The sequence below is a fragment of the Anopheles funestus genome, chromosome 3RL, assembly GCF_943734845.2.
Source record: "Anopheles funestus chromosome 3RL, idAnoFuneDA-416_04, whole genome shotgun sequence".
NCBI lineage: Eukaryota > Metazoa > Arthropoda > Insecta > Diptera > Culicidae > Anopheles > Anopheles funestus.
Window position 1 is genome coordinate 10,560,067 of NC_064599.1, and position 24,772 is coordinate 10,584,838.

Here is a 24,772-nt window from a genome sequence, read left to right on the forward strand (position 1 = left end):
AACCAATCATCGGTCGGACCATTTCGAGCGCGTCCTCGGAAACGGACCCACGCAAGGAAGTGGAGCGAAGAGCGAAAAAAATGGGTTTGGAACGCCCGTGAGCCATATTTTTACGCTGACACGTTAATAGCCACAAACGTCAGCGTACTGTCCGCCTGTCCAGTTTTGCGAGTGAGGTCAGATGGGTCAGCAAGCAAAGCACGGTGTGTGTGTGTGTGGTACTTTAAAAATCTGAAGTTGCGTACCCACCCATTCGGGGGTGCCATCTGACGATCGACCAAAGGGTGCCTTTAAAAAATTTTATAAAATATTACGTGAGCATCAACTGCTAATAATTCATTTACTCATTATCATCGCACCGGTGTGTTTGATCACTGCTGGTCAACGTCATCGGAACAAAGAAATTGATAAAAAAAACACACAAAAACAAAACTCGGTCCCGGTCACATCGTCGGACGGACGCTTCCTTAACATCCGTTTCATCATTCGCCAGGACTTCGTGGTCATACATTTTTGTCACTGGTCCGGGGGTATTTTTTTGTTTTTTGCCTTCCCGGGCCTCTCACTGAGAGGATGTTCACCATCGTTGAAGGACAGGAAGTGTTGTTTTTCCCCCCATTTTCTGCTTTTGTTGTTGTATTTCTTCTTTTTTTTACCAAACCGACCACTGGTCAGTAGTCAGTTCGTGCGAGTCATTCCGTAGCGTCGTTGATTAAGTACAAATAATTTATTCTTCTGAAAGCTACTTTACATAATTAATATTTCATTGTATTTTTGCTTTCGCTTGCGTTCGGCTGCTTTCTTCACGTTAAGATTCGTCCCCCGGCTGGCGGGTGGGTTTTACGTTTTTTTTTTTAATGTTTGCATCATTATACGTGTCCCTTCTGCGAGAGTCCAGACATAAGTTTTGCTCATTTAATTTATAGTTTATTTCTTTTGTTCACTCGTTGTTTTTTGCATCACAAGCGTAAAACGTGCAGGAAACGGAACGGAACGAGTTAAATCCATGCGGAGTAATTACATTTTAATGTATTTTGGAATATTTTATTTTTCTGCATACATAGGAAAAACAAAAGCTTTAGTAACGATAGTTTCTCTCTCTCTCTTTAATGTTAATTAATTTGCGACTTCTGGGTGACTTCGTACAATAAAAATGAAGCTTTTCAATACTCTTATTTTCGAAGGTGTATCGAAAACGTTTGGCTAATTAGAGTAATGGAATGAATAAATACGCTCCACAAAAATAAGTAATTAGGGTGACAAGTGGGATATAATGATAACATAACAGGTTCCATCAGTCACGGTAGGTCACGTCGTTGTAGTGTAAGTACGTAAGCAACAAAGAAAGTGCTCAAACAGATGGCGTTGCTTGCTGATGACTTTTGTAACCATATTACTGGAAGGTGATAAAACCAGACCACTACCTAAGCTCACGCATCTTTGGGATACACTCACACACATACACCTTGGTTTGGTTGGTAAAGGTTGTCCTTACAGCCATCCCGAATGCTGCAAAGGAACGCAACGGTACGAAATTTTCCTCCATGTAATACCGGACTGCAAGGAAAATGGGGTTGACACAGTAAAAACTTTCACCCACAAACCACCATGCCACCTCCGCTTGTTAATGGTGCAGAAGTTAACCGAGGGGCTTAATAAAATCATAAAATTAATTAGAATTGACTTTTGACTCTCTGACTCGGAAGTCCTTTTGGATGCACACGGAAGTGTTGTGTGGCGGTTTTCGGTTTATGTGCCACGCCTTGGCTGTCGCAAAATGGTGCGGAGAAAGTTTAGCGATTTAGCGAGCCCCCTCTGCCTTACTCCTCTTTCCCTCCCAAACCCTCATCCTCCACCCTCCTCCTATCAAGGGCTGCTAATCTGCATTCCCGATCGCACAGTTACTGTTTTTAGCTTCTTGTCCTGCGCCGCACCGTTACCTTGTCCCGCTTGTCATGCGGTGTTAGTTAGTGGTTTGTTTTATGTATTTTTACATTCTTCCATCAGCGTATCAAACAACGGGCGGAAGGTGCGTGGCCCGATGCATGGAAGCAAAACAGAAATTACTTACAAAAAAAACCTCTTGTTTTAAAGGCAGACGGGTTATGAGGACGAACAATTCATCCATGTTCCGTATCACTCCCTCGCCAACCCCATCGAGAGGTAAATGTGCGGGCAAATGTTTCTTCAATTTTATGAACACACAACCCCACAGCCGGTAGGACGAAATTCCTCCTGCAAGAACATTTTAATGACCTCGTGAGCCATTTTTAAATGCTGCTTAAGCTTTTAATTATGCTGCTGCTGCTCTTGAAAAGTCGCAAACGTAACGGAATCGATTGGCGGGCCGAACGCAGGGCGGAAACTTTTCCCATAAACCAAAAACCAAACCATTTCGATGATAAATTTCAACTTGTATCGGAGTTATGCGGAAGTGAAGGAACCACTTAAAGGTTTTACTCCTTTCTTTCGGAATGCTTATAAATCGGTGGCCCGCCCGAGCAAATGAAGGTTTACGCTTAGTTTTAATGTCGCTCATAAATGTGACCTCACAAAAGCAGGAATGATAATTGCATAAATAACCTGTGTTTTGCATTCCACTGGAAGTGTTCCTTAATCACACACGTTAAGTACACTTTAAAGCTTGATAATGTTATTAGGAGTTGAAAATAGAAGATACTGAATCGAACAAAACGGTAAAAGATACAACATGGTACCGGGGCGGCCAGGTGGTGCATGTAATAAACGGCGCCCGTCCACACAGCAGGACCGGGTTCAAATCCCATCTGGATCGTCCTCTCGCAGCAAGGACTGACTGTCCGGCTACGTGGTAAAATAAATCTAGTAAGCCAGAAATGGCCGGCATGACCTGTGTAAGGTCATTAATGCCAAGATAAAAAAATACAACGTAGTTGACGTATTAATTTCCAATTTTAATTACAACCTTCCATGGCACAATTAGTTGAAAAAGACCATCCCAATCGAGAAGAGAAATTTATCTTTAAATGAGCATTAAAAACATTCACTTACCACATCCGTCATTACGCGATAATCCGAGCTAGTTACGGATAAGATACTCATCTCACAATCGGCTTCTCCGCTAATGAAAAAATCTCTCAGAAAACAAAACAAAAGTCACGAAGAGAAAATGCCCCACAGGCAGCATTCGAACAGAGACGTGAATGGTGTGTGAAGAAAGCGTTAATCACGCTGCATTTAAATATCGGAAAGAGAGTGAAATTAAATCCACACCCCACATGCACCACACCTTCATTTGGGGATGGGGTTGCCGGGTTGTCATGTTTGTCTCGTGTTCCTAATGCAACGGAAAACCCATCATGACGCTAAAAGGTTACCCGTTCACCGTTTGGTCCGTTCGATCTCGGGTCCCACCAGGGCGCGCTCAGGGCGACAATCAGCAAGCACGAACGGGGGACACACCGTAAGTGTCGCGAGTAAATTGTCCTCGAAAATGGGTTTCCCGGTATGGTTTTTTTCCTTTTTCATTCCTTACCGGAGGAACTAATTTTCTCGCTCGTTTCATTCGGAGGTAGTCGTGTCTTTCGCAGGTCGGGCATGTATGGAACAAAAACCAGGTGTGGAAGAGCGAGCTCTCGGTAATGGTTGGAAAATATAACCAAAGCCCGTGGTGCTACGACCCACAGAATAGACCACTTCTGTCCGGTGTTCTGTCCCACTGAGTGCTTTCCGTTACGGAGGCGTTGAGGCATCCACTCCAGCAATGGATGTTATTCTTGCATTAAACTCTAATTAAAGCCTCGCAGCATTATCCATCGCTCATTAGACAGAGGGAGGCAGGCGTAAGGGTTGGCACGGTGGTGGTGGGTGGATGGGTTGTGGCCGGGTTAGATGTGGTTTACCGGACCGAGAGCAGACGGATGCTTCATCCTTCGCTGGAAGTGCGTTTTTCGGACGTTCGAGTAGGAAGTCTGACAACATCTCTCCAACAGTGTCCCGGTACACTGTAAGGACGCACATTGTTTAAGCTGAGTATCTACAGTACGGTAGCCACTCACCGGTCACAACCTCATATGGAAGGATAGCAGTAGCAGCAACAGCAAAGCGCTCGGATCGAACGACCCCAAAAACCCGACCCCGGGAGCCAACACCGGATGCGGGCGATTTGCATATTATAATGAAAATTGAAATCAATATAATTATTTTTTCATTATTTTCTGCACACTGCCATTTTCTCTCACCACACGGTAGTGGTGGTGTCGACACGACAGCAACCGTACTGTGTGGACCTTTCCCTGGCAAAGATGCACGCGCCCCGGAGGAGGTGCTGATCGGTAAAGAATCGCTTTTCGTAAGCACAATTTGTTCGCATGGTTACCCCCTGCATAGGGGGTTGTTTTCTGCGGGAAAAGGGATTTAATGTTTAGCTTTTAGAAACCCGACACACACACGCAGAAATCCAGTAGCTTCTAATAAGCTGCACATAATACAGCACAAAACCGTTTTTAGGCAAAATTTAAATAATATTTAAGCAAAAACAAATACACAATTATCAAAACGGAAAAGTTTGAATAAAAATAAAGCAAAATTTAATACAAACAAAAGCTAATTGAAATCTGTAGACACCGTTCACGGGACGGGTAAAACTAAATAAACAAAGAAAAAACTACACCCATTACCCCGGGATTGTATAACATGCAATGAAACGAAAATTAATAGTTATTTCTTAAGGACCCTTTCCTCCCTCAAAACTGTTACTGAAAGCGTTTCCCCTTTTTATTGTGATGGGTTTCTATTGATCAAAGCGGCCGATAGGACAGTAAACTGTTGAGCAACGGTGGTTTGAAAACTATTTGTCGATGTCAACCCAAGGATACGGGGTCTACAGGTTTACTGCACGGCGATTAGACGACTATTTTCCTGAGGTTTTCCCCTTACCAAGGCGAAGGCTATTGTTTTTAACAATAATGACACCTAAAAATAATAAAGAACAAACCCTCAACAACCAAAAAAAAAAACAAAAAAAAAAAGACGTAGACATCACAAAATTAATGATCGCGTTCGAAGTGGTGGTGCACATTCATTGTGCTTCTAACTTTCACGCAATTCCGGGAAATTGAGTTTCCCCTTCCTTTGTTGGACCGTCCTTAGCTTTTTTGGTAGAATTTAAGCACGGTTAAGCTGCCAGTTCGATGTTTTTCCGAACGAACGAACGCAACCGGACTAAGTAGGCATTATTATTAACCTTCCGACCGTGACCGATGTTAATTGTGGAAACCGGCCAAAATGAAGCCATCATCATCTGCCCGTAACCCCCACCGTAAAAGCTTGGGACACCATTTTCCACCCGGTAGGTTAACCGACACGGGAAGAGGTCGTATATGTCGGTGAAGGTGAGCGTAAATATTTTTCATTATTATTATTATGAATAACGCTATCACCATTTGTTGGTTGTTGCATCGCTTAATCGTGATGTCGCGCTGCTGTTCTGACTCATTTTCCTGACGGCGGCGGGTTCATCAACGGGAAGAAAATGTTCCGTTCTCATCATGGTACAAGGTGGACCAAGAAGAGCCCTGATTAGTTTTTTAACGGTAAGACAGATATTGACATCGATTAATGTCACCTGTCAAGAGGTTCGGGACGAAAAAAAAGAAACGATAGATGATGGTTGGTTGGGGCTCCTTTTTTTAATGCCAGGCAACTCCCTTTTATCGTGACACATCATGATGGGTTGATGAACATTAAACAACGATGATGGCCACTAGAAAGAAAAAAAGCGATATGAATAGTTAAGCAAATAGTTTACCCGAACCTAGAGCTTGATCCCGAAGTTTGGTTTGGTTAGTTCCGAATAAATATCGAAACGCCAGCATCATGAACCTGGTGTAAAGTTGTTCCATTTTCCACGACGATTACAAAACAGACAAAAAAAGGGGCGAATCATTCGCGTGTAAAAAGAATTGTACTGTGGCCAAAAAATGGCTTCGTAATCAAAACAAATAGAACGGGTAGCTCGGGTGTAGATTAACAGAAGCGACTGCGGAAGATGTTTTTTTTTAAATATATTTACGAATATGTGTGCGGAAGGGCAGACCGAAAAAATGTCGTACTAAAACATCAGCTCATCCCCAAGCAAACACGGCTAATCCCTTTTCGCCAAAGTCCTTTGGGCAGAACATTGATTTTGTTCCGGCTGGGGCATTTTGCTGCCCACTACTTCCAGGTGGATCGGAATCTGAAAATTGGAAAACCATCCGTGGAAGGGATTCGAGATTGGTACGGTACCGGATATTTGACACACCGAAAATAACACCCGGAGTTGTTGGGTGTGGGGGGTAAGAAGGTTGAGAAAAATCCTTCCCGATCACTTCCGCTAACATCCCCCCCCTCCACAGTTGTACCCGTGGGTTCCCGAAATAGCAGTTAACGAAATCATCGTTATCTCGTTACAGAGCTGGAGGACATTTTTCGTGTATTGGGTCCCCCTGTTTTTTCCAGATTTTTGACGATTTGGACCAGTAAAGAAGAGTCGTACCATTAGAAGGAAGAGTATGAAAGTGAGATTTTTACCTTTCGTTCGCTGACAGCTGGAAGCGGACAAGCCTTGGACAGTATCCCGGACCAGGACAGCGGTTGACGATCCTGACATTCCTCCGTCGGACGATTGCGTTGCCCCGTCGCTAGTTCGCCACCCACATTTGTCGGCGGTATCTCTGCCGTTTGCACGTTCGTCTGTCCAATTCCATCCGGATGATTGACGTTATCTGCGTCTCCACGACCTTCCTGTATCGGGTCCGCAATCATGTCACCGATGGGCGGTGTCGGTGGAACGTGCGCTAGAGGATGTTGCCGCGTCTCCTCTTCCCACCGGCAGTTCACCCGGCCATGTCCGGGCTGTGATGTGTCTGGACGGCGTGAAGGACAGCAAGACCTGACGAACTTCTGCTGGTCCATGTGCGTTGGCGAATGGGTACGCTCCACAGGGCGGCCAAACCCGGCAACAGGGCCGGCACCAGGGTGACGCCAAATGGGGCGCTTGCCCACACTGAAACCACCGCCAGCCGTGCGACCCCTTCGGGAAGCTTTTTTACTCGCTCTGTTGTCATTCGGTTCGGTCTTCGATTGTGGTTGTTGCGGAGGGACGGCGGAGTGGGACGGATCGGTATGAGCAACCGCAACACCGGCAGCAGCAATATTGGTTGCGGCCGGTTTGTGGGCCGGTATGTTCTGCAAGAACTCGGTACATTTTTTTACATAGTTCGAGTTCATTATTCCGCTCGTTGATCGTGAGTGTGTAGGGATGTGGGGCACACAGAACACGAATCTTTCCTCTTTCCGATAAACCGATACTCGTTCCGTCCTTTGCACTTTTGGTGCCTGTGAAACGCACTGAAGCTGTGGATGACAGTTTTTGGTGGCCAAAAACAAAATGAAGAATAAATACGTTTCACCCGTGTCGAAATAACGGCAAAACCCGTGTCTCACCTAGGCTGGGCTGTCCGGAATATGTTCAGGCAAGCAGCAATTTTATTAGATTAAAATCAAACCTGCCTGCAGCCAGCCGGACCGGAGTTGGGTTTGTTTTGATTGCGTGCAGCCGTCCTCACGCGGTGCGGTTGGTTTCGTTTTGTTCTCCCCTTCTTCGACACATCGATTGGGTACGCAATTTCGGTGGCCCAAAACGCACTGCGAACGGAGTCCCAACTTTTTTTTAAGACATAAAAATACAGCACTTAATCGTGTTAGCAGAATGGATTGGATTGTTTGAAGTGCTTCAATCAACACGGTCCACTAAAATAATACTCTCTATAGACCAAATCCACAGACATTGCTCAAAGGAGCAGAAACAACAGAAAATTGATTTTGGAGTAAACTAACGTTTTGACAAAGCCACTGTCAACCACTATGCACACGAGAGAAGCGTTACGTTGATGAGGTAACGATATCAAAGCTATCTTGGATGAGTGAGAGGCGTTATAAAAAGATTTAAGTAGCGTTAGTTCACAGCGCGGTAATATTAGTTTGCTCCACAAAATGGGCGCTTTTGTACACAACTCTTTACTTCGCTGGCATTTTCCGTTCCCGTAATTCACAAGCAACAAATTTTTGAGTGTTTTCATGAAAAATCATCACCAAGCGGGGTAAAACGGCCGGAACACGGTGTCTATTTTCGTAGTGTCGTAAAAATAAAACTAACAACCCCCGTACCTCGTAGTTAATGTCGCCTGGCGGTAGTATTTTCCGAGTGGAGAAGATTTTGTTGCCTCGTTTTCGCGACCATAAAAACGTAACCAGAATAATGAAACGCATTTATTACGGGAGCGGTGGTGGGTGATAACGCAGTAGAACCGTCCCTACTGCTGCTGCTTACCGTGGCTGTACGCATCATATAATCATTACGACTCGCGCATCTCATTCCGTGGTGAGATGAGTTTTACTAACGATGTTTTTTTTCTCTTCCTTCTTTTTGCCGTCCGTTTTTACCCATCAAGAAGCCACAATTCCTATTAAAACCAGTCGTTTTAGGCAAAACGTTCCTATAGTTTCGCTAGCGATGAATTGTACCAGAATTACAGCTTGAGAAACGCTGAAACAGATTTTGCAAATTGTGAGAGCGAGAGAGAGATTTCGTTCACTCATGTACGATGCGTTACGCTCCGGTTTGTTGGAGCGAGAATCTCACCTGTCACTTCACGATCAGCATCCGCGGTGGTTTGGATGGATGATTTGTCTCCATCTTCGATCGATCTGTTAATACGTTTTGCGTAACTGAAGTAATCAGGTGCAAAGTATTTTTATTCTAGTGTAATGTAGTTAATTTCGTGCGTTACATTTCTTCACTAAAACGAAAACCTTTTTCAAAGCTTTTGTAGGTCATATCGTGTATGCGTGGCGTGCTTGTTAAGTGACCTCCGAATGCGTGCGTGTTGTGTTTTGATCGATTGTTTGATACACGCGTGTGTGTGGTGTATGTGTATGCGTGAAGGCGTGCGACCGGTTTAATGGAGTGCGGCCATACGATTGAACTGTGTTTTTTTGTTGTTTTTAGCTTATTTCTGCACTGATGTGTGACGATCACATGCTTTCGAATTGTTGCAGTATTTGTTGTGGTGGTTGACGCAGCTCCAACGATGCACTGCGAAATGTGCATTGTTGGATCACATTACAAAACCGTTGGACGTGACGTTTCAATGGAATTTTTTATCACTGGTATGTAAATTACAGAATTCCTCCACAAGCCTGTAGAGTACGGTAGAGTAGTCGTTTTTTGAGTAAAAACGTAAACTCGTACCTTATCAAAATCACAACTTTTTATTAGCGCATCATTTAAGTCACCAATAGACAGCTCATTATCGTGTTATCTGTTGATAGTGAGAAAAGAAGGGAGATAAGTGAGAAAAGTGAGTGAGTGAGAGCGCATTCTCATCTCTAATGAGAAGATGATTAGTAATTTCTCATTCGCCGTGATCGGCTCAGTATGTTAGGAATGTTTTGTTTGGATTAACAATATTATTTTATTGCGAGTTTCGTTATAACATTTTAATAACGTTATAAACCTTGTTTCCATAATTAAATGTGTAATTGAACGCTTAAGCGATAACGGCAAAGCCCTCACCAACTCCCAACTTCAAGAAGCGATCTTTCCCTTTTGAAGTCTGTAATCAAGCGTCGCAAAGGATGAAGACACTTGAAATTATCACCCACAGACAATGATAATGACGGATGCGATTACTACATCGTTCGTGAGCACGTGTCTCAGTAAATCCACCGTAACGGAACATTAACAAACAATAGACAAGATTGTGTCACACGGTATGTCAAGATAAAAAACAATCGTTCACAGTGGATATAAAGCGATAACACCGGCATATCGTACAAAAACCGTGAACTTGTAAATGATAGCGAGACAATTCTCGAGCTCATTCTTAATGAAAAAAAAATTAAAAAAGAAGAAATCCGACAAATGGAATCGATTTAAGTAAATTTAATTAAAACACTGACAATCTACGATTGTCATCTTAATGAGCGTAAATGACACTTATTGCCCCTCTATTGTATTGCGCAATGTGTGTACGCGTGTGTGTTTGCGTGAGCCGTGGGTCTATTTATGCACACGGTGAATTGCTAATTTATCATCAGCGGGGAATCTTTAATTAAGGTTCATTAATTGATGCACTCACTGTTGTACAACAAAAAAAAAGGCATAATGCATCGCGCATGCAACATTTTAATGCTCTGTCCACACTAATAAATTGACAAATTGTGCCGTTCATTATCGAACCAGTATCGAGCGTGGTTCGTTGTTTAGTAGTCGTTAATTTTGCATTTTGTGCGTTTGAACTCGCATCGTAGCTCGTTCCCGTTGTGCAATATTTATTTTATTTCTATTTCTCCCATAGTTCCCCCGTCATCCCTGCCAGCTTTTTTGGGATGCAAATATTCGAATTTGCTTCATAAAATTTTGGGATTGTTCCCTGCCACGGCCACACGGGCATAATATAATGGGGAAGTCACTTCGCTTCAGTGCCGCCGTGTGCTTCGTGCGCCTGGTGGACGCTTTAACAACCGGTAATAACTTTTCCATCATCAGTCTTTCGATTAGCCTGAACGCCGATCGAACGCCGAGTGGGACGAATATTCCCGGAAAACAGGTGGTCGATATTAGGGAAAGCAGTCTGGTTTGAGCATCCAGGTCCCCTCTCTAACCTTCCGTTTTCGTCCCTTTTCCGGCTGTTGTTGCTGACGAATTATTGGAAAAGTTTATTAGCATGTTTAATTATTTATCGAGGTAGTCGCTAAATTGTGCAAGCCGTCCTGCCCTGTCACCACCACCCCTCAGAGTGGGGTGGGAATTTTGCAATCTCGCCCTCTGTTCCCCCATTTTGTTCCCCTAAACACCCCCGCGAAACAGCGGTAGCACAAGCTGGGTTCTAGATTGAATTAAAATTATGCGGCTTCCGGGCGGGTTTCTGAAAGGAAAGCTTTCGTTCGTTCGCTGGCAGTACACATCATTCTACGGGATTTCCTCCACGACCTCCACTCCACAAGCGACCAGTAACGTTCCAGAACGAATGCCTCGACCTCATGCAGCTTACAGCAAATGCCGGTAAAATTATTGATTAGAGAGCTGCCTCGGTACGGTACGAGATTAGGGGCGCGAAGCGCGTCAAAAAGGGACATTCACCATATTAGCTGTGCCGTTGTTGTAAGCCTCACGCTTTTACATCCCCAAAAACCGTCTGGTATGCTGCGTTGCGTTACGCATCGTTTGTCGACGAGCCGCCGACAGTACAGATGCGGTCGGTAGCTGACAAAGTTTTTAGCAAATAAATTGTGTTGGAATAAATTTTATTTATTCGCGTGATTACAGCACGCAAAAGGGGCTGTGATGGAAACTAATTCGGTATTAGTTAGTGTGTGTGTGTGTGGATAGTGCTAGGGTAACATGCACGGTAGAAACGCAAAGGGTGAAAATTATTTCATTTAAGCTTTATTTACTTCGAATTCACTAATTTATTGCTTCGGGTGGTATTTTCCGGGAGGAAAATGCCTGCAAGCGAGCTTTTCTCTTGCTCGGAGATTGAGCCACTGGCGTGTGGTTAATTTCCCACGGCATTTGTGACACTGTATGTGTACGTTTTGTGTGTGTGTGTGTGTATACCGCATTTCCTTTCAGCTTTCCCCGTTCCTGCCAGCTGCCAGGATTGCTAAATCCAGCCAGATCACACCCAACTACTACTGGGGCTCCCCGGAAGTGCTTAGGAACTTCCGATGGGAGCCTCATTACAGAAGCACCTGTTCCTTCCCTTTCCTTTCCCTTATGCACAACCCACACCGTTGGAAAGTTTTATGTGCATACGATAATGACTTTTGAATTAAGTATCTTCTCGTTGCCACTTGGCCCAATTACCACTCCGATCACTTCCAATTACCGAGCTTATGTATGTGTGTCTGTGTGTCGATGATTGGGGTGGATGAAAAACGAATTTGCCGGGAGTTTCGGTTTTGCGTGAATCGATGGAAAAGTGAGTTATCTCGATAGTAAGCGAATTTTGGCGAGTGGATTTTGTGGTAATGCATTCCGCTTTTTTTTCTCTCTCCCGCTTCTATTAAATGCATTGGAGAATGACTATTGATGAGGATCTGCTTTTTGGAATTTCGACAAAACGTTGATTGCATACATTGAGGCTTACAATCTACGTACAATAGTGTGGTAAAACAAGCAAATCGTGAAACTAGCGAAATATCTTTTAGATCGAAATTTGAAATTACAAATTCCAGACTCTATGTTAAATGTATTTCGCACTTCTAAGTATTTTGTTAAAAAAAAGAAAATCGCCCATGATACAATCTGATTTGTAGTTACGCAAATAGCAAAACTTTTTTTTTCGGAAAATAATTAAATTAATTGCATACTGATGAAATCGACAAAATATCTAAAAGTTAGTGATAGTACCAAATTTTCTGAGAATTTTCTCCACCACAGAATTGATATCGTAGGGAGCTTTAATCAATGTAACTCACTCAAATATTTTGCATACGTAAAATGGAATTCTGGCTATGAAATAAAACTGTTGAACTGTTTTCGTTTTGCAGCTGACAAACTTTGTCATGTGTTTTCATTACCATTTTCCGTGAATTTTAATATCAATATGATGATTCATTCAATTGGATACTAACTTTTGAATAAACGCTTGAATGTATGCAATTTGCATCACAAATATCACTTCCAATGAAACTGTTAGACAGCTTGCTTTAGTAAATAAGTTCTCTGCAAGGTAAATAAATTTATGGCAACTCCATCTTTTTTTATCATACTGGTCTAATAAATAGAGATCAACCTATTTAAATTGTTTTCCAAAAAACCAAACCATAAACGAAAGCCAACAGAATAATTTTTAACTTACGTTTCAGCTTAGAGCTTTCATAGCAAAACCAACTTATCCTCCCACTTATTACTGGACACTTTCCAAGTTCAACGACACTACCGCTTTTCTGTCAATAATGCTGCTTTTAAATTTTATGCTCTACTCTACCATCTGCCAAAAAAAGGTACGATGTCTACCGTCTGGCAATTTCTTCACCGGCAGTGCTTCACCGGCAAACGTTTCTAGTGTTTACGACACCGCTAACGACTTCTTCGAAAGCGCCCGTTGAAATCGTTTACCGATGATCGGTTACGAATGTTGGCCACCCCCCGCTTCCTTTCGGTCTACCCCTCCAGAAAAAGGGCTCGCGGCGCTAATGGCTCGTAATAAATAGGTAGCAAAAATAGTGCTTACCACAGCCAAAAACACGGTGTAAAGTTTCTTATCTGGCTTTTAAGCATGAGCGGTCCGTTGTTTATGATCACATTTAGCCCACCAGTTAAGGGCCACTCGTGGTTTTGTTGGAAAAGAAAAGAACAAGAAATAGCAAAATTTACTTCAATCGCGTATCGCCATTCCGACGGGCGGACTTTGTATCGAGTCGTGGTGAAGATGCGCCAGCCTATTAGCGTAATTGATAACATTTCAATACACGCTGTTGCCCTCGCTTCAATCAAGGATAAACGAAACGAAGCGGAAATTTTAGTACCCTTTCAGCATAATTGCAGTCCGCCTTGGTTTGGATATCTTTATTAAAAGCAGCAGCACACATTGCCACAGTATGGGAAGCCGTGCGCGCATACAAACAAGCTCTCCTCGTCCCGTTTACCACCAACTCGTCCTTGTGTGGCGTTTGTTTATTTCCTAGCACTCGGACGATAAAACTTTCGTCCAAGAGTATCGTCATAAGCTCGTTCCTTGAAACAACCAGGCATTTGGGCGAGGTGGTCCTATTTTTTTGGCCACTTTATTTATCGGACGATACAGAACAAAAACCCTTTTTTCCGAGATTACATACATTACTATTTTATTGTTGGCCGCGAGCGAAACTCGTTGCTCCTATGAAGGAAAGCCCTTTTTTTTGCTATTGCAATTCTTCCGTCTAGGTGTAGTACGGTTTCCAGAAGAGTGGGAGAGCCGAAGTGAGGAAAGGATAGTAATGCTCGGCTTTGGTTGGCCTATGCAAACAATCGTACCGGATGTGGGCAAAAAAGCGACCCAAAAAACAAGCCTTTGAAGACTTCAAGGTAAAGACTAGAATAGGAGGAGTACACTCACAAAAGGAGGAAGTCAAAAAAATCCGTTTCTTTAGCTTTGTACATGAAAAAAACCTTCCGTTCCGAGAGCAAAATCATCTCTACGAGTGTAGTTATAGTCCCTCCCATCCACAAAAGCTTCCTTCTTATGGTTATGCTCACATTTGAACTAGACCGTTCATAAGTTGACCGGAATATGGCCGAAAGATTGAAATAGAATCTGCATTCTTTCCGGTGCGTCCTCCTTGCGAAACCACTCCGCAGCACAATCGTACGAAATGTTCGACGGAGCAATTCCAAGGATCCGCTTTTCGTCGGTCCATCTGAACCGGTTTTTTCGGTTCAAGCACGACCGGAACCGTTTCGATGCAATGCGCGGAGATTCAACCAGCAAGTCTGTGCGAAAAACCTTTGAAATAGTATGGAAAGCTTATTATCGGACGGTTTTCGCACCGAGGACAGGCCCGCGCGGTTGGCCTTTATGAATACCAAATGAAGCTGGCAGCGCTATAAGCACGAATGCGAACAATGGGGCGGTGGACTCGCGAAAAACGTTTCCCCCCACATTTCGGAGCTCCATTTTATTCTATGATTTTCCCATTGACCGGAAGACGGGCAGGAAATTTAGCACGGCAAGTGAGCTGAATTTGGAACAAGATTTTGCCGGCAAGACGCTGAGAGCTAACGCTTTTGACACTCGGGAAGATTTCCGACGCTATCGCGCACACGTAGAAAACCGATCAGTTCTAGTGTGTGAAAGTGTATATTTTACTGTTTGGGGGAAGAAAGGGTTTCTGAATTTAAATCTATTTTCAATTTTGATGATTTTTCTATGACACAGCTGCTAATAAGAATTTCTTTTTAGTTAGACACTGTTTCAATATTGAATTACAGTGGAGCGCCGGTTATCCGTGCTCATCAAGACTCAGCCCTTGCCGGATAAGCGAATATCACGGATAATAGGCACAACTGTTTTTATTGTTTAATATTAGTGTTAAGTGTGCGATAGGTAGACTTTTTTTATAAAGCTAGATGTTAATTTTCTTATTTACACTTTGCAAAATGAATCTGTTCTTTTTTATCGAATTTGAGCAAATTATATCATTCCTTATTGAAGCTTTTATTTTTTGCCATCATCGGTTTTGCATTTCATATGTCAATTCTCCTTCAGAACTGTCATTTCCGAGCTGCACGGATAATGCGACAGCCGGATAAAAGGCACCCGGATAATCGGCGCTCCACTGTACGTAGCTTTGGAAAAGGATCTTAAGCTGCGCGGCGTTCGGTTACTGACAGAAGAGTAGATGTGATGGGATTTGAACCAGCGCTAAATGCTACAAGTATAACAAGCTTAAAGAGATTCAATATTTCACCTCACAAAGACGAACTAAAGTAAAGTAAACGATCCATATTTTATAACTTCAATTCTTATTTTATAACGAAAAGCATAAAATCATCACAATCATTAAGTGTCTATTGAAAGTCTGGTGAGTTCAGACAATCACTTCGGTTACCATTTATATCCGTTTCCCTCCTTTTGCATCATTTCATTGTGCACACATACAATCTCGACAGGACGTAAATGGTTCCCTCCTCCTCGCCGGAAAACCTAAAGCATTCGTACGGAAATGGTGCTACTCGGTAGCCTTTCCCTGTTCACGTACACACTGACCCGAGCAAGCATGCTTTCCACACTCCGGATTCGGACGAGTTGAGCCCGTCCGAAAATAAAAGCCCCGGGACAGCTCACGTCCCGCACCCGAAACGGCCAATTGATATATTGGAAGGGAAATGTCGAAAACAATATTGGAAATGTTGTTTCCAACACGGCGCCAACCTACCCTGTGGGTCCTTGAAACGCACCAGAAGGATACGGCTACCGTCGGCCGCACAGAGCTCCAACGCCAGAAGCGAGAATCAATGAGTTCGCGCGCGCGAGGAGCAAAACTGATTAAAATAAGATATATTTGTTACGCCCAGCCGGTTTGGGCTGAAGTGTAGAAACCTTCCATTTGGCTGGCCGTGTACGGTGCCGTGAGCGCGTGCTCAGGGCGATCGATTGGTCCGTCGGATGGTCGGGAAGCACCAGCACCAAGCATGGAACAGAAATGGCCATAAATTAGTGAAATTGAAGTGAACATCCGTCCCAACCCGTTCATCCTGCCGCCAAGCGTTCCCCCGGCTGCCATCGGCAATGTCCTCTTCGGGAATTCGGCAGTTTATTCTAGGTTTCAGCTTCATCATAGTGTCGGAGGCGAGTCATGGGTCGATGGCAGCCGGTGTTCTGCAAATGGCAATCCTTCCCAGCCGGCGAAAGCTCTGCAACTGACTGGCTGGCGTAGTTGAGTGTCTTGGACATGGTAGAACGCGCCAGTAGACTGGAGTGGAGTGGTCGTATGGTGCGCAAACGGCGTTTACGGTACACTTGCGTCCAAAGTACTTCATATCGGTTCTGGTTCGGATGGGAAACGTTCTCAATTTCTGCTCAATTACTTTTCCCGGTGAGTCTCCAGTGGGCGAATCTCGCACGAAACGGTAACTGCATTAGATGGAAACGCCGATGGATGCCTTCTGGCCACTCCCACCCCACGGAAGAGGAAGACCAGAAAACATCCACCAGAAAAGTCTAGAAGATAAATGTGTGCACCTTACAGCAAAAAGGGGAAAAGCTTGACGCTCTACGGACGACGATACACCGCGATGACATTAGCCACAACCGGCGTCTGACAAGCGGCCATTTTAATGCTCTCCGGTCTGCCTGTCTTCTTCACCGAACGAAAGCAATTGCTTCATATCATCAAAATGATGCTAATGGCCATACCAACTTCCATCCCGTTCACGTGCTACCGAACGGTCCCCGCAAGGAGACAGTGGAAGCAATAGCAATAGCAACCATAATGATCATAACAGAGAATTCCGGATGTGTGGAAAGCACCGGAGAAGAAAAAAAACGTCGCTCAAGGAATCCATTCCCCGTCAAGCACCAGTGCATGAGTGGGTCTGCACTAAAAGCCATAAGAATGTGCTGCTCGTTCTCATCCATATATGGGTGTTGGGAAGACAACTCTACCGCGGCGTACCGTTCCAAAGAATCGGTGAAGAGGAAGGCATTAAGATGAAATGTTTTAAATCGAACCTCGCACCGAACGGAAGGAAGTCAGTCCTTTTCGTTGGAAGATGTGTGTGAATTTTTTTTTATTGTTGCTTTTCCCCATATTATGAACATTGGTGCCTTTAAAAGTGAGAACCATTTTCCTCTTGGCAGTTTGCGTTCGCGTTCTTGTTGGTGACATACTTGCTGCTCGCATGCATTACCAAGTACATGTAACGGAGTCGTTGCCGATGAGTGCGGATATTCCGGTGTACGATGATCACTGGAACTGAAGATGATGGTAGAGTTATGGGCTGACTGAATGATGTTTTGCTCCACAGGACGCTAGTCCTTTTTGCTGCCAAAGTGACGTGATGCAATGCAACGCCTGATGTCGCCTTCTCATCCTCGTTGTACTTGTGGTGGAAAACATGGGCGATAAAATATACACAACAGTGCCATCTTACCCAAAAGCTTCCTGCTAACTACCCGGCACAAGATAGCTGATTGTAAATAAAATATGGATGAATCGTGAGCTTCTTCTTGATCTGGCAAAGTGCTTAAAAACGATCGCATTTCATCTCGTCCAGTGCCAGTCTGTGGTTATGCATTTATTTGATGATTTATGGTTGTGCTCGTTTCTGTGGTGTTGTTGTTATACTCGTCCAGCAACACTTCAATACATACCACGGGACGTCAATTCGATGTGCCCGATGCAGACAAATTGTACGTAGTATGTGGTGTGGTGTGTTCGTTTTTTTCCCTATGCCTTCTACACGACGGTTGTTCGATGGGTTTTTTGGCAAATTTGAGAAACCATTAAGCGACCGTTTTGGGGATTAATCCACACGATTAAATAAATTGAGACATACGGACCAGGAAAACCCATACCCGGCTTCGATGCTACTTTATTGGCCGTCTAATCCGGGGAAGTGTTTATGCCGATCGTTTGACATGATTTATACTGTTTTTGGGTTAGTTACTGGGGGTGATGATGGAATTTTTGTTTCTGCTTGTTTCAAGAAAAGGAAATGATAAACAAATCATCCCCTAATGGTGGTCTCACAAATAATGATTACATGTAGCGCTTTGGTATTATTTTCGGAAGAATCGTATCTTCGTTACTTATTGGCTGCTTGGCAACTGTGGAAAATTTGACGAAGCATCACTAATGATTTTGATTCTGAAAGGCAAATAGATGTCAGAATACCTAGCAACATGCAATTGATTAGGAGTAAGACGAATTTGTCTTGTTGGTTGCAAACCTTTGGGCGTTTTTTAACTTCGTTTCAATTTTATTCTCTAACAATCTAAAACAAAACAAGTTTCATTTACATTTCTGTAAAACATTAACACGTATATTCCTTTCCTTTATCTGTCAACTTTGAAGAAATATTTCCGCTTTGGGGCAAACCGAACAAAGACGATACAAACCCACACAATTGTCCGAAACGTCTAATGGGCACTGCAAGAAATATGGCACGTACTCAGGTATCGGTCGTCTTTGTACGGTGGTCAACAAATGGTCCGATAAATCCTCGCTCCAACAAAGTTGCGGCTGGGTAACAAAGTTATTTCCTCGAGTTTCGATCACGTTCTCGACGTAAATGAAGCTGTCCCGCCGGGGGGGATGGGCAAAAATTGAGCAAATAATGCACCGATAAGTTGGCGACAGTTGTAACTGCTGACGGAAAATGGACTTCCGAGATAATAGTTTACCACCAGTGGGAGAGATTCCGCCCATGTAAAGGTAGACTTATTAACACAATTTCCATACCGATGAACAATTGGTAAGCCGGAAAATGGACACTAGCGTTCGTATTTTGTAATCAAAATTTGAGGATCCATTTTCTACCGGTTTCGAACCAGGCAAAACAAGAAATAATTGAAATAGTTTCCACCATGGTAGGGTTGAGCTTCTCCAAGCTTTATATCCTCATAGGAAGAAGGGTTTATAATCAATCGAACGAGTTTCAGTGCAAAGTAGTGACCGGTAAGACACGATGGTGTAAAATTGTTTTCTCAACTACCAGATCGAACTTGGAAATGGAAAAGTTCGTGTCGGTACTGCAACCGCATCCACCGGAGATCCAAGGTTTGTTGATTCTAAAGTTCCAATATTGCTTTTTAAACGATGGACATAAGCACCACAAACAGGTTAGTTCTGGGTTTTTTTTGTTGTTGTTGTTGAAATGTCACTATAGTAGGGATTTGTATTTGATGGCAGTCCTATTTTCATTAGTGTGAAACCTTGTTTGCTTAACAAAAGTTGCGGAATAACCGAACAAACTGGTCAACATTGATGAGTTCATACAATTCTGCTGTGATAACAACCCACCAGGCTGAGAGGCTGAGGGGATGGGGAAAAATCATATTAGCGACATACAGAAAAAATATAAAAGAAAAACCGAGGGATAGCCTCGATGCAATCGGCTGGAAATTGTGGTGAATGCGACAAACAACATTAAAACAAAATGAAATTTAAACTCCAGCATCATCGCATCATAATGATCATGCCAGTGTACCGGGAGCACCGGACGATTGTTGTCGTGACGATGTTGCGGTGCATGTGGTGTTTATTTATTTATTTGTTTCGGTGCAGTCCGCTCGTAGCAGCGCGAATAAATAAATAGGCACAAGAGTGGAATCACACCCGGGGAAAATGGTAAACGATGCACCTTTGCTTGCGCCGGTTCACAAATTGTCATAAATCCCGATGTTCCCTGCGCTCTGACCAATGTTTGTGCAAACCTGCGGGAATGTATACAGCAGTGCTTTTCGTTTGTTTTTGGGGGTGTACAAAATCGGTTGTTTAAGCTTACTCATCGGTACACGGTACACGTAAAAAAGACGATTTCATCATGCATGATTGCATACTTGCAGGCGGTTTCGTGTTGTAGATTGATCCAACGCCCTACGGTAGGCAATTTGCGTGACATAATTTCACTCATTAACTGTGTTATTTTGTTTCGTACCTCTTTATAAAAGCAAGTGTCAACATGGCTAGCAAAATTAATTTTTAAATAAAAAAATATCTCTCAGAAAAATCGAATCAGAACTTGTTCGCACACCTTATTTATCCTTTATTAATCCTGCAATGTGACACGGCTTCTGCGTGAAATGGAGAGATTCTTCTCCCACCGGTCTGCTGAGAAGGACAGGAATAATGGCAACAATTAACAAACACTTTATTTTTCTTTCATCTCAATCCGACAATTCAAACAGATCGATTTCTTGCGAGTTATTGTTTCTGTGTATTGATACCATCGCTGACCCGATCAGGCGGCTACGCCTCACCCTTGCAAAAAAAAGGTAATTTGCACCGCTTCAATCATAAAATGGCACTGCAACAAGACAGACCGAACAGGAAAACGCTGGAATCGTCGCTTTAACGACGGAGAGGTGCGTAGCCACGCACCAGAGGTCGGACGAAGAGAGGGAGATGGAACTTTTATATGCATTATGCATAGAATAGTAATTGATCTACTCTGGTCGGAGTGAAATGAGTTGTGCATTTTTTAATGAGCACAAAAATGTGTGTCATTCACATTCAGTGCAGCAGGCTCGTTGACGTGCGGTATCTACGCGACATTTCACGATGATTTCCGCGAATCAGTGCCTCGTCACACTCGGGGCGGGATTCCCAATCAGTTAAATATCGCATTGCAGCATTTAAAATGCGGCTCATTTAAAGTGGCGCTCTACACGTCCGTTTTTGTCGTGATTGATTGTGTTTGTTAAACAAAGCGTCGGCAAACAAAAGGGGGATGATCCTGTGTGAAATGTATTTTAAAAAATGAATCCATTTTTAAAGAGCGTTCTTTGTTACCGGGAGCTTTGCGTTTGTACGTGCGTGCGTGTTATTGAAACTGTGATCTTTGCGTAAATTAAAAACATACTTGAAACTGTTTGATTATCATTCAACCGGCTTATTGTTTCAGTAAATGTCGAAATCAATCATCCCCAATCATAATTTTCAATCAAATGCCACCCGATCCGACCTTTACCGATGACTGTACGTGCTGACACATTTCAGTTCGAAGCTGTAATTATGAGTTTGAAAATGTGACTATCACACGCTAGAGACAAGGTTTGGGTACCAACAGCGCCCAAGGTTGTTTTGCCGCAAAGACCCAATTAGGAACCGTCCCATGCCACTTTTCAAAAGCGACTTCGGGTCCTGTGTTCTAATTCATGACCGTCTACGTGCTGCTTATCGCAAATTATCGTAGAAAAATCATGCCAACCGAAACGCGCGGGTTGTTTCGTGCATTCCTAAAACCTGACCACCTCGATGGCCAATTAGTACGGTACGACTTCAATCGTCCTTTTTTGCTTTTTCCAACGTTACGGAAGTAAACAAGATGGCTTATATCGAAAGGAGCGCCTCAAGCCACTCGTAACCGTAATGAGTGTTACAATATTTCTTTCCACCATTGCCGGCCGCCCGGGGGAACATACATTTGGAGCAACTACCCGAGCTGTAGTCACCCTGGGTGGGACATTTTTCACAATTAAGCTCAAGAATAATTGGACGCGTCCGGGTTTTTTTGCAATCGGGGACACGGGCGTGGAACGAATGGTAACTCTGGATAAACACGAAACCAATCTTCCTATCGCCGGATATTGAGCAGAGAAGAATTGTCTAAATCACTGAACACGTTCGGTGGACAATCTGGTAAAATGTAAAAAAACGGAAAAAGTTCGATAGGTGATTATGGGCTTAAATATAATGGCCGGCGCGCGCAACCTGGGCGATTTATTGGGTGCTTCGGCGCTCTTCGAACGAGGAAGTGATTCGTTTTCGACACGATCTATTTGGTGGTTTTTATTTTGTGGAACAAGATGTGTTACCGAAACCGAACACGGACGAATTGATTGTGCCATTTAGATACTTGGACTTGGTGCAGTGATCCCTGTCTTCTGGACCTGTGAACCGTGAAGAGTATCACGTAGCGGTGTTATGTGGAGGTTGTTTTTTTTACAAAAGAATAGTGATTTTATGTCGCAATTTTGGGGGTCTCCTCTTTGTTTTTCAGCACAGCTCTGCTGCTCGAAAAAGCCTGGCTGGAGATTTCTAGTACGTGACCTACACGATACGCATGCGAATGGTCCAAATTCCCCAAAGGACATCTCGTTCTCGCGTTGTCTCGGGCTTTCCATGCTCGTTCTGCCGAGCAATTATCTACGCGGATAAAGGCGGAAAGTTTGTCTCTTCTTTTTCCCCGGGACTATCGGTAGTCAACCAATGCTTCAATGATAGTGCCTGCGGACCAACTTTCTTCAAGCTTCAATGAAGTTAGTTAGTGCGCTTGAGTTCCGGCATGGAAATACGGTGGATTACATGCCTTAGGTGGCGCGTTTTGCCTCGCGAAAACAAGGCACCATAGTCCTAAACCGGCCACTAACCTTACGCCACCCGAAGTGAGTGATGAACGGAACGTGCGTTGACTTTGTGTCGAGTAATTTGTCGGATCGATAGGCGGGTTTCCTTGTTTTTTTTTTATTCTGACACACTCCCCTGTCGCCTTTGGAGGGTTCATGTTGGTGTCGCTCTATTCGAAAAAGATTTTCGCCAGCCTGTTTGGCATTTTATTTGGCAAGCAAAGCTGATGTGACTTCTGCTCCGCTCAGCAAATCCAAGGCATCCCTATTCTTTTTTAATCGGTGCGACATTCGATGTGCTGGGGTAAAAGAAATCTACGCTAAAGAAATCGGCTAAAGGAAAACTGGCTTTTGTTGCCTTTTCTGCTTGGAAAGTCACAAATTGTGTATTGAAATTTGTCAATACAAATCATGAATTGGCAACTGATTGGAAAGTTGGTTCGGCACGTGTGCAGAAGAAGAGTTTCGTGCTGGCGTAGAAAAATTTTTTGCCAGAGCGCAGGCACGATCAAGCGTACCATTGTTTGGTTGGAACTAAACAACATCAACGTGTCACGGGCAGCTAATGGTTTGTACATCTTGATGGTCGTGTTTAAAAAGAATTGATTAAACTTTAGATTAGACACAATCATGATAATGTGCGTTTTGATATGCCGATTGCATAACTTTAGGCGGTTTGTTGTGCTAATTGCAGGAAAGCAATTTAATTCCTGATGCGGTTAATGAAGCAAATTAGTCGTATATTTTTGTGTAATATTTTCATGACATGAACATGAATCAAAATCGAAACATTTATTTTTTCGTTCAAGTTTTAAACCGCACCAGAAAATTTAACACATCTGACTATACATTACTGAGTGGGCAAATTTTACACGCCATCATTCACACCCGACAACCCACTGAACCGGACACTTAATCTTCCTTCCTTCTGCACCCGGGTGGAATGCGCCTCCTGTATTGCGGTCGTTCCGGAAGCTGACTCTTACCCGCAGGCAGAGATCATGTTTCCACCAGGATTGGCATTATCCACTGGGGGTGCTTCGGCGCACGTTCGCTCCACCAAAAAGCGGTGTCAGTGTTTAGCCAAATAAACAAAGCACCTAAACGGGCCCCATTCCCACCCCCCCCCCCCCCGGCTTCTCAGCCACTCGAACCGGCCAACCGGGGAAAGAAAATAAAATAAAACAACACAACACAGTGCAAATACCGTCCATAAATAACTTATCATTAACAGTGCGATGCACAATTTACACAGTGTGCAGAAATATTTCGCTCCTCTCGAAACCCCGGCATCCGGTGGGCGCATCCGTCCGGTTTTTTTGGCGGGTGCTGGGCGGAAGGGGTGCGACGTGGGTTGAGGAGTGTATTATCTGTTCGGAGGTTGAAATTTGACCCACGGATAGCCACGACCCACGAGCTGGCAGTATAACTTTTCCACCGGAGTGGTGTGGTGGAAAACCGGTGCACACCATGGTGGAAAACCGGTGCGGCTGATAACGAATAATTTAAGCAATGCTATTTTAACAGCACTGACCGAAACACTGGACCGGTACGGAGGCATTCAAAACTTGTTTCACCATTTACTTCGAATGATTTCCGATGGTGATGAGGCAGCCCTGTCGGCTCGTCGGCAAAAGTTAGTCCGGAGTAATTTTCATTCTTGAGTGAACTTTTGTTGCAAAGTTACCTTAAATTGACGGCGGGGAAGCTGTAATTGTACTTCCATAATGCAGGAGAGTTATTAAAGAAAATGTTTCTGCTTTGGGGTGAAAGAAAAAAGTTTCCTCCAAAAACTGGTGCAAATCTTACGAGTGACTGAGCAACGACTTAGATCGTAAATTGCAAATATTTCCCTCCATTGCTTAAACATTACTTCAAAGAGCTGGTCCGATTCATTTCCACCTGAAGAAATCGGTAACATTTGCTGAATGCTTTTTAGCGTCGATTTCAATCGCTTCATCTGGTCCTATTTTGATCATCTCTGCTTTGTTTTTTTCTAATGTCGCTCGTAGACAATCTTATCGTCTTCTCTGTGTGTGTGTCATTCCAGTGCAACGTTCCTTCGACAAAGATTCCATCAATGTAATTGCATTTATGCATCGATCATTATTTCGCAATCCAATTTTGTGCCATTGTTTTCCCACTCCGTTCGTCTAACTAGCCCTCGGAAGGAACGATATTTTCTTATC

The 24,772-nt window shown here is 43.6% G+C and overlaps 2 protein-coding genes across 22 annotated transcripts in view; one reads left to right on the forward strand and one right to left on the reverse strand.

Moving 5' to 3' along the window:
* LOC125771288 (uncharacterized) overlaps positions 1-8,587 on the reverse strand; it is a 41,830-nt gene extending 33,243 nt beyond the window's left edge. The window contains exons 1-2 of the mRNA XM_049441785.1: positions 7,468-8,587; positions 6,553-7,377 (exon numbers count right to left, since the gene is read on the reverse strand). Coding sequence (XP_049297742.1) covers positions 6,553-7,251 — 699 coding nt within the window. The 5' untranslated portion in view covers positions 7,252-7,377; positions 7,468-8,587. The remainder of the gene's footprint in view (positions 1-6,552; positions 7,378-7,467) is intronic.
* LOC125771283 (glucose transporter type 1) overlaps positions 1-24,772 on the forward strand; it is a 167,771-nt gene that overhangs the window by 64,573 nt on the left and 78,426 nt on the right. For 6 of the 21 annotated variants that reach the window (XR_007419289.1, XR_007419290.1, XM_049441766.1 and 3 more), the window contains exon 1: positions 8,651-8,764. The exons of 6 other annotated variants lie outside the window; for them this stretch is intronic. The gene's annotated coding sequence lies outside the window, so the exon portion shown is untranslated. Of the gene's footprint in view, positions 1-8,648; positions 8,805-24,772 lie in introns of those variants that run through there. 9 more of the 21 variants (XM_049441769.1, XM_049441753.1, XM_049441767.1 and 6 more) reach the window with 7 other exon arrangements.